The following is a 14,084-nucleotide window of genomic DNA, read 5'->3' as shown; positions in this document are numbered from 1 at the left end:
TAACCTAGCATCTGACATGAACAAGTCATAATGGAGCAATAGATACATCTCCCAGAAAAGTACAGTTGTGTACCTACCATAAATGTAGATGTTCGAGTGTATTCACTGTTGCAGTCATTACTCTTGGGTTATCCTGCTGGCAGCTACCCGCAGTCGGCCAGAATTCCAAAGTCTAGGTCCGGCATCGGTTGCTGTCGCTTCTTCCCTGATGTCAGTGCGCCAGGGGTATAAAAGATGCAGCCGACGCCATTTTCTTCAGTTTTTCTTGCCCCAGATGTCAGGTGCCCCAAATAGGTAGGCTGAAAAATATAGCAATAAGAAATGCATGCACAAAAATAACATTTCCTTCATCTACAAGCAAATACACCAAAAAGGTTGTATAGGATAGAGAAGTGCAGATAAGTCCCGGCAAAATGAAGGGGGATGGTGGGTGGGTAACCTGGACTGCAACAGTGAATACACTCGAACATCTACATTCATGGTAGGTACACAACTGTACTATGTTCATCGTGTTTCACTGTTGCAGTCATTACTCTTGGGTTGAATCCCAAAGCTGAGGATGGGTAGTTGGGCGAAATAGGATTAGGAGAGGCTATGAGGCCCTGCAGAACTGCAGTGGCGAAGCCTGCTCTGGACTTAGAGTAGAGAGGCAAGTGGTAGTGCTTTGTAAAGGTGTGCACTGAACTCCAAGTTGCAGCCTCTAAGATTTCTTTGGTTGGTACTCCACTGAGGAAGGCTGCTGAAGTGGCTGCTTCTCTGGTGGAATGAGGCCTAATGCCCTTAGGTACTGATTTGCCATGTTGAGAATAGCAGAAACGGATACAATGGCCTATCCATTTAGAAATAGTCTGTTTTGAGATAGCCTTTCCTTGTGATCCTGCAGCATATGCCACTAAAAGTTGCTCAGTCTTTCTGAAACTTTAGTTCTGTCCAAGTAGAAGCGTAACTGCCTGTGTATGTCCAAAGAATGCAGAATTTTCTCACCCTTGTTCTGTGGATTTGGGTAAAAGGTAGGGAAGTGAATGGTTTGATTGAGGGCCACACTGAACACCACCTTAGGCATAAATGTCCTCAGAAAAACCCTGTCTGGATGAAAAATAATGAAAGGTTCCACAGCCATGACTGCTTGTAACGCCGAGACTCGCCTTGCAGAGGTTATGGCTAGGAGCAGAGCTGTTTTCCAGGATAAGAATTTAATATCCGCTGTTGAGGCTGGCTCGAAAGGAGGCAGTGCGAGTTTTTCCAAAACATAATTGAGGTCCCAGGCCGAATTGGTGCTCTCCTTGGAAGCCTAATGTTTTTGGCCCCTCTGAGGTACTGCCTTATTAAAGGATGAGAAAAGATAGGTGGTTCCGTATTGTAATGTGCAGAAATGGCAGATGCATGAATCTTAATTGATGAGAAAGAAAGGCCTTTGTTTAGCATCTCAGTTAGGTATTGTAAAATCTGAGGAATATTTGGTACAGACATGTCAATGCCTTGGTCCTAGTTCCAAGCACAGAATCTCTTCCATTTTTCTGCATAAGATTTTCTGGTACTGGGCCTCCTGGCCTCCAAGATAACATCCATAACAGCTTTTGAAAGAGGAGTTTTCTGAATGGCTACATTATCCACCATGCTGCCAGATTTAAGGTCCTGAGTTGGCTGTGCAGGATTCAATTGTTTTGTTGTGTCAGCAAGTGAGAAGTTTGAGGCAATATCCATGCTGAACCTTGAGGCAAGCTCTTTAGGATTGGGTACCAGTGCTGGCATGGCCAGTCTGGTGCAATCACAATAATTTTTGGCTTCTCTTGTCTGACCTTTAGGAGTACTCTGGGAAGGAGAGGCAGAGGGGGAAAAGCATACACTGTTAGAGTTTTCCAGCTGAATGATAGGGCGTCCACTTTCCATGCTTGCTTGTGGTAAATCCTTGTGCAAAATCTCTGCAATTGACAGTTATGAGGGGAGGCAAACAGATCTATGTCTGGGCATCCCCATTTCCTTATTATCATTCTGAGGACTAGTGGATCCAGTTTCCATTCGTGGGGATCCATGAGGTTTCTGCTTAGTTCGTCTGCTCGAGTATTTGTTTTTCCTGGCAGGAATTGTGCTTGCAGGTGAACTTGAAAAGCCAATGCTGTGTCCCATAAGGTCATTGCTTGTCTGCAGAGGGGGTAGGAATGAGTACCCCCCTGCTTGTTTATGCACCACATGACTGTAGTGTTGTCTGTCTTTATCAGTAATTGTCCTGGATGAAGCAGGTCCTTGAAAGCTGTCAGGGCATTTTGAACAGCTAGCATCTCTTTTTGATTGATGTGAAGATGCATCTGGTTTGCAGGCCATGTGCCCTGAATACATTTTTCTGTCATATGGGCCCCCCAGGCATAGTCTGATGCATCCGTTGTCAGTGTCTGTCTGGCTGTGGGTAAACTGAATGGCAGACCCTTGTTGTGGTGACAGGCCTCTGCCCACCATCGAAACTCCTGCTGTAGGCAGTGAATGAGTGCAATTACTGTCTCCAGGCTGTGGCAATGCTGAGTCCAAACACTTTTCGGATACCATTGTAGTTTCCTCATATGCAGTCTGGCATATGGAATTAGTAGAATGCAGGATGCCATGAAACCCAAGGCCTGCAGGATTTTCCTTGCAGATAAGTGGGTTTTTGTTGCCAATTTCTTGAAGTAAGTAGTCAGTTGTTTCTGCTTGTCTGGCGTGAGATAAGCCATCTGGGCAGTTGTATTTAAGCTTGCACCCAGGAATATTATCTCTTGAGAGGGCACTAGTTTTGATTTCTTTTTGTTTACTGTGTACCCTAGGCCAATTAGTAATCTTTTTACAAACGCCAGATGCTTTAGAAGATTGTCTTTGTTCTCTGCTTGAATTAGGCAGTCGTCCAAGTAGGAATATATTTGAATTCCTTTTTGTCTGCAAAACGCAATTACTGGTGCCAGGCATTTTGTAAAGACCCTGGGCGCAGTAGATAAGCCAAAGAGCAGTGCAGAGTATTGGTAATGCATTGAGCCAGCTATGAATCTGAGGTATCTTCTGCAAGATTGTCTGATTGGTACATGCAGGTATGCCTCTTTTACGTCCAAAGTTACGAGCCAAGCCCTCTTGCCCAGCATGGGCAGTAGCTGCTGAAGAGTCAACATCTTGAATTTTGGAACTTCCAGAAACGTATTTAGTACAGACAGGTCCAGAATTGGTCTCCAGGTTTTGTCCTTCCTGGGTACTAGGAAAAGTCTGGAGTAAAATCCTTGCCCCTGCTCTTGTTGTGGTACTTGCTGAATGGCCCTCATGTCCATGAGGGCTGTAATTTGTTTTTGTGCTTCTGCCCATTGATTGTGTGGCAGGTCTGGCATGCCCTTTGAACTTGGTAGAGTGTGAAAATGGAACCTGTAGCCTTGGGACACTATGTTCAGAACCCATTTGTCTTGGGTAACCATTTGCCAATTTGATGAAAAAAGTGCTAGTTTTCCCCCAAAGGGGGCTGTCAAAAGAAAACTGCTTGGAACTGGCAGAGGAAACTCATTGGGACTGTTTCCTGTAAGGCTGTGATTTGTCTTCTCCTCTTTTGGAGGTAGGAGCACCCCATTGTTTAGGCCTGTATGAGCCTTGGGGCTGAGATCTGCCTCTGGAACGCCTGTATCTGCCTCTTTGTGGTCTGTCTGAGACTGGAAAGGACCAATTTTTAGAAGGCCAGTTCCTACTAAACCTGGGTGGCTGTACCTGTAAGAAATCCTTGACTGTCTGCATGGATTTTGCTTTATCCTCCATTTTTTTCAACACCTTTTCTGCTTTAGTACCAAACAAAGTATCATGCTGTAATGGTGCGTCTAATAATTTTGCTTTAACATGATCAGGCAGATTTTTTTCCTTTAACCAAGCATGCCTTCTAATAACAGAACCTGTAACAGCGGCCCTGCAAGAGACCTCCAGTGAATCATAACCACATTGCAAAGTATGCTTTCCCACTTGTTCATTTGCATGTAATAAATCCTGCAATTCCTTGTTCTCTGAACATTCAGTATTTGTCAACATTTCCTGTTTAAGTAGTGACATTAAATATTGCTGATATTTAAGCATATGAAATTGACAATTTAAAGCCCTTAAAGCCAAGGTGGCAGAAGTGTAAACTTTTTCCCCCATCTGTCTAGAGCCCTAGAATCCCTATCAGAGGGGACAGTTTTTTTTTGCAGTGGAAGCTTTAACCCCCTTGGGGCCCAGAGAAATAGTTTCAGGGTCAGCAGTGGGGTTTTTATATAGGAATTTATGAGAATCCGGGGCCCTGTAGTATCTGTCTGGCTTAGCAGGTGCAGGGGATAAAGAGTCAGGGGACAGTCCGGACTCTGAAAATACATCATCTACAATGTCTAGAACAGGTGGAATAGCAAGGGGTCTGTGCTGAAAAAGAAGCAGAAAGTTTCTGAGCCTTTTCTTAGACTCAGAATAATCTTGGCTCTCCCAGTGGAAATGCTCCCTCATAGTATGCAGTGTTTCCCCAAAAGAATAGTCCTCAGAAGGAGAGGCTGAAGGAATGGATTCTTCAGCATCAGAATCCTCATAGGGAAGCATGGAGTAATCCTGTTCAGAAGAGGAATCAGAGGAAATAGATAACTGATCAGAAGAATCATACTCTGTCTCTTGCCTAGGCCTCTTATCAGGAGGGGGATGGATGGGAGCCCCTGATCAAAGTAATTAAGTCTTCGGCCATTTTGAGCATTTGTTTTTTAGGCATGGAAGTCTGAGTAGGAGAATGCTGTACTTGTTTCTTTGTCTTTAGAGCTGCTTTAGTCTTTGTCTTTGAAACTGAAGATTCTGAAGACACCCTCAGAAGCCGATGCCTGCTCAGGGGCTCCGGACCCATCTGAGGGATTGATTTCAGAGTGTCCAATACCTTGAGTATCCAGAGGCCCAGTCGGCTCCATATGGGAGTCGGTAGCAGCCTGTGGCTCTGAGTAGCGGGCGCCAGGGGCTGCAAAAGCACCTCACTGAGAACCGGCGAACCGGCGACTGGCCTAGAAGAGGCTTCGCCGTCGGTTTTGGACCTCGGATGCCTATCCTTGTCCTTCTCCTTGCATTTCTTGTAAACTCCGGTTGTCGGCTGTTCTGCCGGCATTATATAATTAAATCTTCGGCCAAAGTAATGAAATGCAAAATCGAACCAACGCTTGATAGTGAGTTGGTTGAATCTAGCACAAAACCGACAGCTAGCAACGTTGTGACCAGGGCCTAGGCAAGTGATACAGTAAGAGTGAAAATCCTCATGAGGTATTTGCTTCCCACAAGAAATACAATTAACTTTTTCTGACATAGGTCTGGAGCAAGAAAAAAGTTTCCACAACGGGGTACTTAGCTTTAATGAAGACTTTGGTTCTGAAATACAGATTTGAAAATCTCAGGAGTCGGCGGACCAGCACTTGCGAACTGCTTTTGCTTCGGGCACTGCGCGGCAAGAAAGAATGAAGAAAATGGCGTTGGCTGCATCTTTTATACTCCTGGTGCACTGACGTCAGGGAAGAGGCGACAGCAACCGACGCCGGACCTAGACTTTGGAAATCTGGCCGACTGCGGGTAGCCTGCCAGCAGAATAACCCAAGAGTAATGACTGCAACAGTGAAACACGATGAACACCTGCCACTTCTCTGGAACAAGTTTCCAGTTCACGTGAAACAGAACATCTCCCTGACCCTCTTCAAACGCAACCTAGATCAACGGATGGGTGATTGCAAACTCACTCCTGGGGTGATGCCTATGTCCCTCCCGGACAGAGGTGGTCAGTATTAACTACAATAGACCCTTACCTCTGTGAACTTCACTCACCTAATATCTAACAGTTGGGCAACTCAGGATAAATAATGGCTATGCTTGTAAGGGCTCTAGAGCCATTAGCCTAGTAACCTTCTATGAACCTAGGAACTTATAAATCTAGAGAGATAATACTATATGAACCAAGCAAGGTATTGTGAATAGAAAGTGATGTCATCTGAGATTGCATCTCCTGTTATTGCAGCAAATAGCAAATGATACTGCAAACTGATTTTCGAAAAGCAAAAGTAAAATAATCATCAATTAAACCTATTCAACTTTCTTAAGTACTAATCTGTTTTAGGTATTGTTTTTTACTGAATTTAACATGTTTAACATTATATTACTACAGTTATCTTACCACTGTGGGGGCAGATCTACGTTATGTCATTTGTAGCACTTATGTAATTAGAAGACAGCAAAAAAAAAAATCATCAGAGAAACATTTTGTTAATAACCTCCTCAATATGGGGCAGCAATTAGTCCTTGACAGCTGCCTATATTCAACATTTAGATCAATAACCCATCAAGAGATTCATGGCATAGATTCCTGTGGTGTGATCTACTGTTATATATTTTATATGCAAGCTTTAGATTATTTACTTTTACATAATTTAATTTCTACTCAAAATCTGAGGAGGAAATTTTCTCTCTGTGTGTGTGTGTGTGTGTGTGTGTGTGTGTGTGTGTGTGTGTGTATATATATATATATATATATATATATATATATATATATATATATATATATATACACACACACACACACACATACACACACACACACACACACACACACACACACACACACACACACACACACACACACCGGTCTACTTCTTTTGACCTAACTCCCATTTGCCTGACACCCATTTGCCTGAGACCAAATGACTGAAATTTCATTTGCCTGACACTTCATTTGCCCGACACTTCATTTGACTGACAAGTATTATTAGCAAGAAAATGGAATATGCCCCCTTCCCCACTGTAGTGCGACTCTGGAGTTAGAATATATAGTATGGGGGGGTTGGGGGGCACACCCCCCCACAACGGGGGGTGTGGGGGGCGAAGCCCCCCACTTACTTTTCTTTTACTAAGCAATATTACATCAAAAGTTAGCAATATCATATGAAATGAAGTGGGGGGCTTCGCCCACCACACCCCCCGTTGTGGGGGGCTGTGCCCCCCACACCCCCCTAACTATATATTCTAACTCCAGGGTCGCACTACAGTGGGGAAGGGGGCATATTCCATTTTCTTGCTAATAATACTTGTCAGTCAAATGAAGTGTCGGGCAAATGAAGTGTCAGGCAAATGAAATTTCAGTCAAATGGGGTCAGGCAAATGAGTGTCAGGCAAATGAAAGTTAGGTCAAAAGAAGTAGACCCACACACACACACACACACACACACACACATTTATTTCAATTATATAAACCCACTATATAATTTCCGTAAATACGTTACTTATTGTAATGTCTTATGTTCCCAATCTGCTATCTAAAAGCAGCTTTGTTTTATTTCCTCAAATGCACAGAATTTTAAGAAACCTGAAAAAATACTTATAATAGTTGACCTTTGTGTAGTATGCCTGAGAGCCAGATCAATCATTAACAACTACATGACCTAAAATATGAAAAGGGGATAAAGAATGAGTCATTCCCATCACTACAGTTAAATTACATAATGTTAGAGAAAGGACTCACTCAATCCATACTTATCTAATAAATCAAATGACATAAACAAGATATTACTTTCCAAACAAACTCCATTTATAAATATTTATATAAATTAGTAATGTTTTTACACATATAGAACAATGTCATATTTACAAGTGTGTACTATCAAACACTAAATTATACACACCATGCTTGTCCTGCTTTTTCATTGTAAAAAAAAACTTACAAATAATAATTTAAAAGCACTATTATTTGAATGTGCCTCATGTACAACAGATACAAATATCATTCTCTTACAAAGGATAAGCCTTTAATTAAGCTCTCATACTGTAATTTCTTACAAATATATATCAGTCTTCCGTACAGCAACTATTTACAAATATCAGCACACAGTATGAAATTCAGTTGGTCAAACAAAGAGAAACAGACTATATTAACATTTTTAAGGAATGACTTCCACTGTCCATTTTCAGGACAGAAACCCCTACAATAAGAAAACAACTAGGTAAGAAAGATATTCTGAATAACAGATTAATTTGTTTCCCAAAATATGTGAAAATTCCTTAAGGAAGCAAATCAGGTTACAGACCAAATGCACTAAATGAGCGGGTGATGGCATTGCCTACAGCCTATAGCCCACTGAGAAAAAGATCTACTAAATTATTAAATGGTATCAATTAAAAGTGAACACATTAGGCCACTATTCAAGTGACAAGGCAAAGCATCAAACAACCATATTAATGTGAATACAAAGACAGCGTAAAAAAAAAAAAAAAAAATCTCAGTCCAAAAAATATCAGTCAACAATATTCTAACCATTTTGGAATTATTTGACGCTGTCACTGTACCATACAAGAGCACCTGCTGGACAATCTTTACTGCACAGGGCAGTCCTGCCATGCACAATCCCCCCACATTTCAAAACAAGGCCACCACTAGCTCAGCACAAGGTTGCCATCACAAATCTCCACCTGAGCCTACAGACAAGAAGAAACCATAATAGACTGGAGCACGTCAACAGCCAGTCAATATCACACTTTTCCATCTTTCAAAAGGTAAATCAAAGAAGCTAAAAAAGACACAAAGGGAACTTGAAATTGCCCTGCCAAATCTGAAGTCACCACAGCTCAACTGTACCCCTTCAAAACAACAGCCCAAATAAATAAATAATCTACCACTGCACTTCCACAGGGCATCATCATGCCACAGGGCCTGCACAACCACATACTATAAATAAACTTGAACACTGACCTCAAAAGAAGACGATGTCCATACAGCAAGCCAAATGAATTCGATTTTGAATATGCTTTGATGTACGGCTCGAGCACAGAATCAGTAAAAATGTTACTGTTAATACATCATTAATGACATTTAAACTGATCATTTTAAAGTGAAACAAACCCTTTATAGAGATAATTCTAAACTGATTTTAAAAGTGAAACAAATTGGTCTTTTAACAATTAATAAACATTAAGGCACACTACTATATTAATGATGATGTCAAAATCAATCCCAGCATTACCCAATAAGATGAGATTGATGAAAAAGTATTTGGAGAAAAGAGAACAATAATCTATAAATTAAAGTCATTTTTCATTTCCTTTTTATTAGAAGTAAGTTTTCCTAGGTAGATTATCAGCACATCTCTTCAAATTAATACTGGACCAGTCCACTGATTCAGAAAAGGAGATGGTTTTACTAGAGTGAGAAAATGAATTGCTTCATCCAAGGAATTAAACAGTTTAATTTCATCCTGTAGAAACATCTTTTGCCTGGCTGAAAATAGTAGATGAACTTACAGTGTTATTCTTTTTTCAATTCTTTACTGAAAGGGCTACAATGTTTGGGTTAATCCATAACCCTGGATAAGCAATCATTATCAAATCTGATGTCACTGGTTCCCATTTTAATAGGTGCATTAGTCCAGGGTGTTTTTAAAACAACCACAGCCAAGACCTCTGCACGGACGGCAGATGTAAAAGCTCAAAAACCAAAAGTCACTACAGCAAAAAGTCAGCACCCAACTAGAGCATACATATTTTAATGTGTAAAGACACAAAAAACAGACCGGTTTCAGCCCAAAGGCAGTGGAGGGTGTTTCTTGGTGGGTGACAGGGGTGATAGGAGGATTAAAGTTGGAGCTAAATTTGTCAGCCAGCATATCTGCTATATCATCTGTCTCCATATAGGTGGTTCCAGTCAGCATTAGTTCTGCATATTGAGTGTTGCCTTTAATGTTGTGAACATAACTAAAGAAAGCCTTATGATTGTCCTTAACTGCAGATGCTATTTTTATCTCAAATTATATGGTTTTGTGGACTTAATTAGTCCCCTGAGTTGCTTGTTCAGTTTGATGAGTGTTATTTTTGTCTTTCTGGGCCATTGTCTCTCACTAAGTGACTGTGTAGCAAAATTGTAAGCCCCCCCCTCCCCCAAACCCTGAGACCAAGCTGAACAGTCATGTAAACAGCTGCAGAGACACTGTTAATGTTCGGGTAGTTATAGTCACCCATGAATATTGTAATGGGTTGAATAGGGACTGTCTGAAATACTTTCAAGTATTCTGGACATGAATGTCTTTCTTTTGTTATACAAACATTCCACTAGCTGGTTTGTTTTTTGGAGATTGTCCTATGTTTATTTCTGGTAGGTACAGCATCCCTATGCAGCTGTTTGCATGACTGTACAAGACTTCTTTGAACAATTCCACATAGGCAGCTCTGATATCACAGTTTTGGGGCGGGGGGGTTGCAATTTTACTAGACTGTTTCTTAGTAGGTGGCAGTTTGCCTTGGAATCATTTTTAAACGTATCAAGGTTAGCTGGGGTCTTGGGCTTAATATTCATTTCAAAGAAGACAGCTTTGTAGTCTGACCTGACCAATGAGGAATTTACACTAGAGAAAGTGCATCATTCCTCTGTGTTTGTGGGACCAGGTCAAAACACACATAGCTATTTAAACTTAAGCAAGCCAATGAGTGAGCATAGAAGAGAAGCATCATAACTGAAAGCAAATAAAATAAAAACCTTCTACTTAATGCAAACAATAAAACTGTACAAATGTTTGTATAGAAATAATAAAGCATAACAAATTTGTGTACATTAAACAAACCTTCTGCTAATATAAAACTGAAAGGCTAAACAAGCCACTAAACGGCATAGAAATAAAGCATCTTAGTTAAAAATGTTCTGCTAATACAAAACAGTACAGTTACATACTACAATTCACTGGAGCTCCGTATAACTAAACACGCCTTCTACTAATAAAATATTGAAAAGGCCATTGGTTTACATAACCTAAGCTATATGTTTTTTGTATCTAGGTCTGAAGTAACGGTCTCTGTACTGTGAAAGAGCTCACCTTGTTTTAATTAAATTTCGTGCACTGTTCTATCTAAATTGTGGTTTTATTCATTTTATTTTGATAGTATTCCGTAGCGGTGTTAGTTGCTATTTCTTTGTTTGTACATTTAAGGTCATGTATGATTCCCAGATAATGTTGGGGGAGTTAAAGTCACCCATGAATATTGTAATGGGTTGAAAAGGGGGTGTTTCTAATGCTTTCAAGTAAGTGATATGGGCTTCCTCAGTCATGGAGAAAGAATTATAGCTTGCAAGGATACGGTACAGGACTTTTCTTCCTTTACTTGTGGCAAGTTGAATGTGGATAAGCACAAGTGTGTCATAGTGTTTAACCAGCCTTGAGGTGTGTTTGTGTCTGATGTACATTGAGACTCCTCCACCTTTCAATCCTACTTGTGCAGCAGTTGGTCTAAATAGTGGACGGTATTATAGCCTTGCACTGCCAGGATGCCCTTTGTGGCTTTAAATCAAGTCTCTGTAACTGTACAGATGTCTACATTCTCCAGGATGAGGAGAACTTGCACAGAGTGGAGGCTCTTGTTTAGATTCCTGGCACTGAACAGTAACATCTTTATTATTCTGAGTTGGCTTAGCTACGCTGGCGGATTTATCAGGTTGTCAGGGTCTAAAACAATATTATGAGGGTGGAAAAAGATTTTAGCTAATTTTCAAAAACCTATGGGGTACAGGTGTACACCATCTCTGGCGAAGCAGCATGGTCTGTCTAGGTCTGTCTACCATATCCTCTCAGGCACACAAATACTGTACCCCCTTGGAGTCACACCATAAACCACACAATTAACCAGCCTAACTACACAATTATTAAAAGTCAATTATTTATTTTATTTATTTTATTTTACATCTGTCAATTATATTCTGTTGGTACTGCAGTATCACTTTTGGAGAATGCTGCTCAATCCTAGCCTCATAACAGCATGGGGCAAATAGTCCAAAAGCTCTACTATGTCTCTCTTCACATAGCCTAGAGAGATAAGTCTCAAGTCATTTACACCCACCTGGGTTATGACGAATGCCTGAGGCCCTTGTTTTCCTTAGGAACTAAAAAGCATAAGAAATGGATAGCGAACACTATCTGGTCTGGCCTGGTGGGACCTCATGGATAGCTCAATACAGCAGTAACATCTATCTTTGCCTCTGTGAACTGATGTGATGGATTACTTAGGAGTGATCATGAATGACAGGGAAGGAGATGAAAAAAGGATATGGTACAGTCTCTGGATATCATCTCCATCTCTTTTACTCACTTGTGCTGTGTGACGGCCTTCCACACAACTAAGTTGAGAGATGAATGACCTCTGACTGCCTCCAGTGATGGACAGTGAGACAAGCCTTCAGGGATGTTAGGTTTATTTACCTGAAAAGGGTCCCCTGACATCCCTTTTTTCAGATCTCCAAGACCTCTTGGTCAGTGTCCAATGAAGAGGCAGACTATGCCACAGCTTCCCCTGTCTCAGAAGGAATCAGTGGTTTGACACTGGGGTTTTGTCAGCCATAGGGACTTGGACCCTTTCTGATTCCTGTTTAAATATCATTAAAGGGGCTGAAATCTAACACTTACGACAGATATGGTCTTACCTTCCTGTTTCGCTCGTTAATCTGTTTTTCACCATGGGTCCAAATAAGGCACATTCATCAAAGGGGACATTGATAAAAGATACCTTAAATTTGTCTGCAAAGTCACAAAGGTAAAGCCAGGCATGACATCTTAAAGTGAACCCTCTGGCTGCTGCTGCATTTGCTGCCTTACACAGCAGCCTAATACCCAAAGTGATCTCAACTTGTTTCCTTTACTCAGCACAGAAGAGTCTAAAGCCTGCTCCCCAATCTCTTTGAAAACAGTGCATGTGAGCTGTGTAATTCAACACCCTCACAGCAAAAGTACCAGAGAGTAAGCAGACGGACAGCTGCTGTCTCATCTGTCAGCCTTCATTTGGTGGCTATTGCCAACAATCATAGAGTCCAAGAGACAGCCCTTGGTCCAGACCACTGCAATCATCCAGCTGTTTGCCATTTTCTTTCTAGAAGAACACTGACAAAAATTGCTACTTTTACAAACAGCATTCTTGTCTAATTTGAAAGACATCTAAGGTATGCTCAAATGTTGATCTTAATAACATGCCTCAGTCTGCAGCATGGAATTCTGTAACTCATACAGCATATTGAACACAATTTTCAGACGGTAGCATTAGGATATCCAGAGATACTTACCAAAGTTTTGCTGTTTGCTTCCAGTTCCAACAGCTGTGATTCTGGCCAAAGCTTGTGGCCCATCATGAATACTAGGTCCTTTGCTTTTCCGGACAGGTCTTTGTCTCTGAGGGATGCAGTTTGATTCATCAGAAGAACTGAGATCTTCATACGGTACTGAGACAGAAACGAAATCATAAGTAAGTAAGGTGTGTGCAAGAAAACTCTCAATAAAAATTACACAGCAAATACATAATAATACACCTCTATGCTGAGAGGCAAGAAGCTTACCAGGGCATCTACGGGCAGTTTTAGCAGCAGAGGCAATATGCATGTCAATGAGGCCAACAATCTTCATGTGTCCATATCTCATTGCTAGTGTTCTTGCAGTAGCTCCACTGTGATCCTTCTCATCTAGTTTTACTCCCTTAATATTAAGAAGAATGATCACTGCTAGTGAATGTTTTTTAACTGTCAAAGTTTCACTAAAGCTTCAAGCACAGGGTCATGTAATATACCAATCATTAGTTATAACCAATACCTTAAAAATCTATAACATAAAGAAACTCGTATTTCCTGCAACAAAGCAAAGAGCCCAACATTTAATATGTGAAGTCTATGAAAACAGTTTTAAAGCAAGCATATCAGGGGGATGGCAACAAGTACTGTACTGTCCATTTTTATTATAACAGTGACACTACCTTCAAAAGTAATTCTCAACGATATAGGTGTCTTAAATTCATGAAGAAAATATACTGTTTCAGAAAATAGACAGGGATACAGAACTATGCACAGATCAAAAACTAATTTCTTTTTATCTATATTAACTTTAACCCCATTTCCAAAAAACTATGTGAAAAACCTCACCAGTCTAAAATTTCATGGCTTACAGGAAAAAACAAAAAAAACTAGCAGTGTCACTGTTGGAAGTACCACATTCTCCAAAATAATATTGTGGTGGAAAGATGCTTTGCAATATCACCCAACAGAAAGAGGTTCAAAAATGAAAGCAGGACTCTCAAAACTGCTTCTTGTCTGAAGACATCTCTTT

General features: G+C 40.8%; 1 protein-coding gene across 1 annotated transcript in view; it reads right to left on the bottom strand.

The window, feature by feature from the left end:
- ANKS3 (ankyrin repeat and sterile alpha motif domain containing 3) overlaps window positions 1-14,084 on the bottom strand; it is a 1,450,330-nt gene that overhangs the window by 1,080,796 nt on the left and 355,450 nt on the right. The window contains exons 6-7 of the mRNA XM_044089324.1: window positions 13,325-13,460; window positions 13,055-13,210 (exon numbers count right to left, since the gene is read on the bottom strand). Coding sequence (XP_043945259.1) covers window positions 13,055-13,210; window positions 13,325-13,460 — 292 coding nt within the window. The remainder of the gene's footprint in view (window positions 1-13,054; window positions 13,211-13,324; window positions 13,461-14,084) is intronic.

This window comes from Protopterus annectens, chromosome 12.part0, assembly GCF_019279795.1.
Source record: "Protopterus annectens isolate FY-2018-M chromosome 12.part0, PAN1.0, whole genome shotgun sequence".
NCBI classification, from domain to species: Eukaryota; Metazoa; Chordata; order Ceratodontiformes; family Protopteridae; genus Protopterus; species Protopterus annectens.
This window is presented reverse-complemented; position numbering and strand designations above follow the sequence as displayed.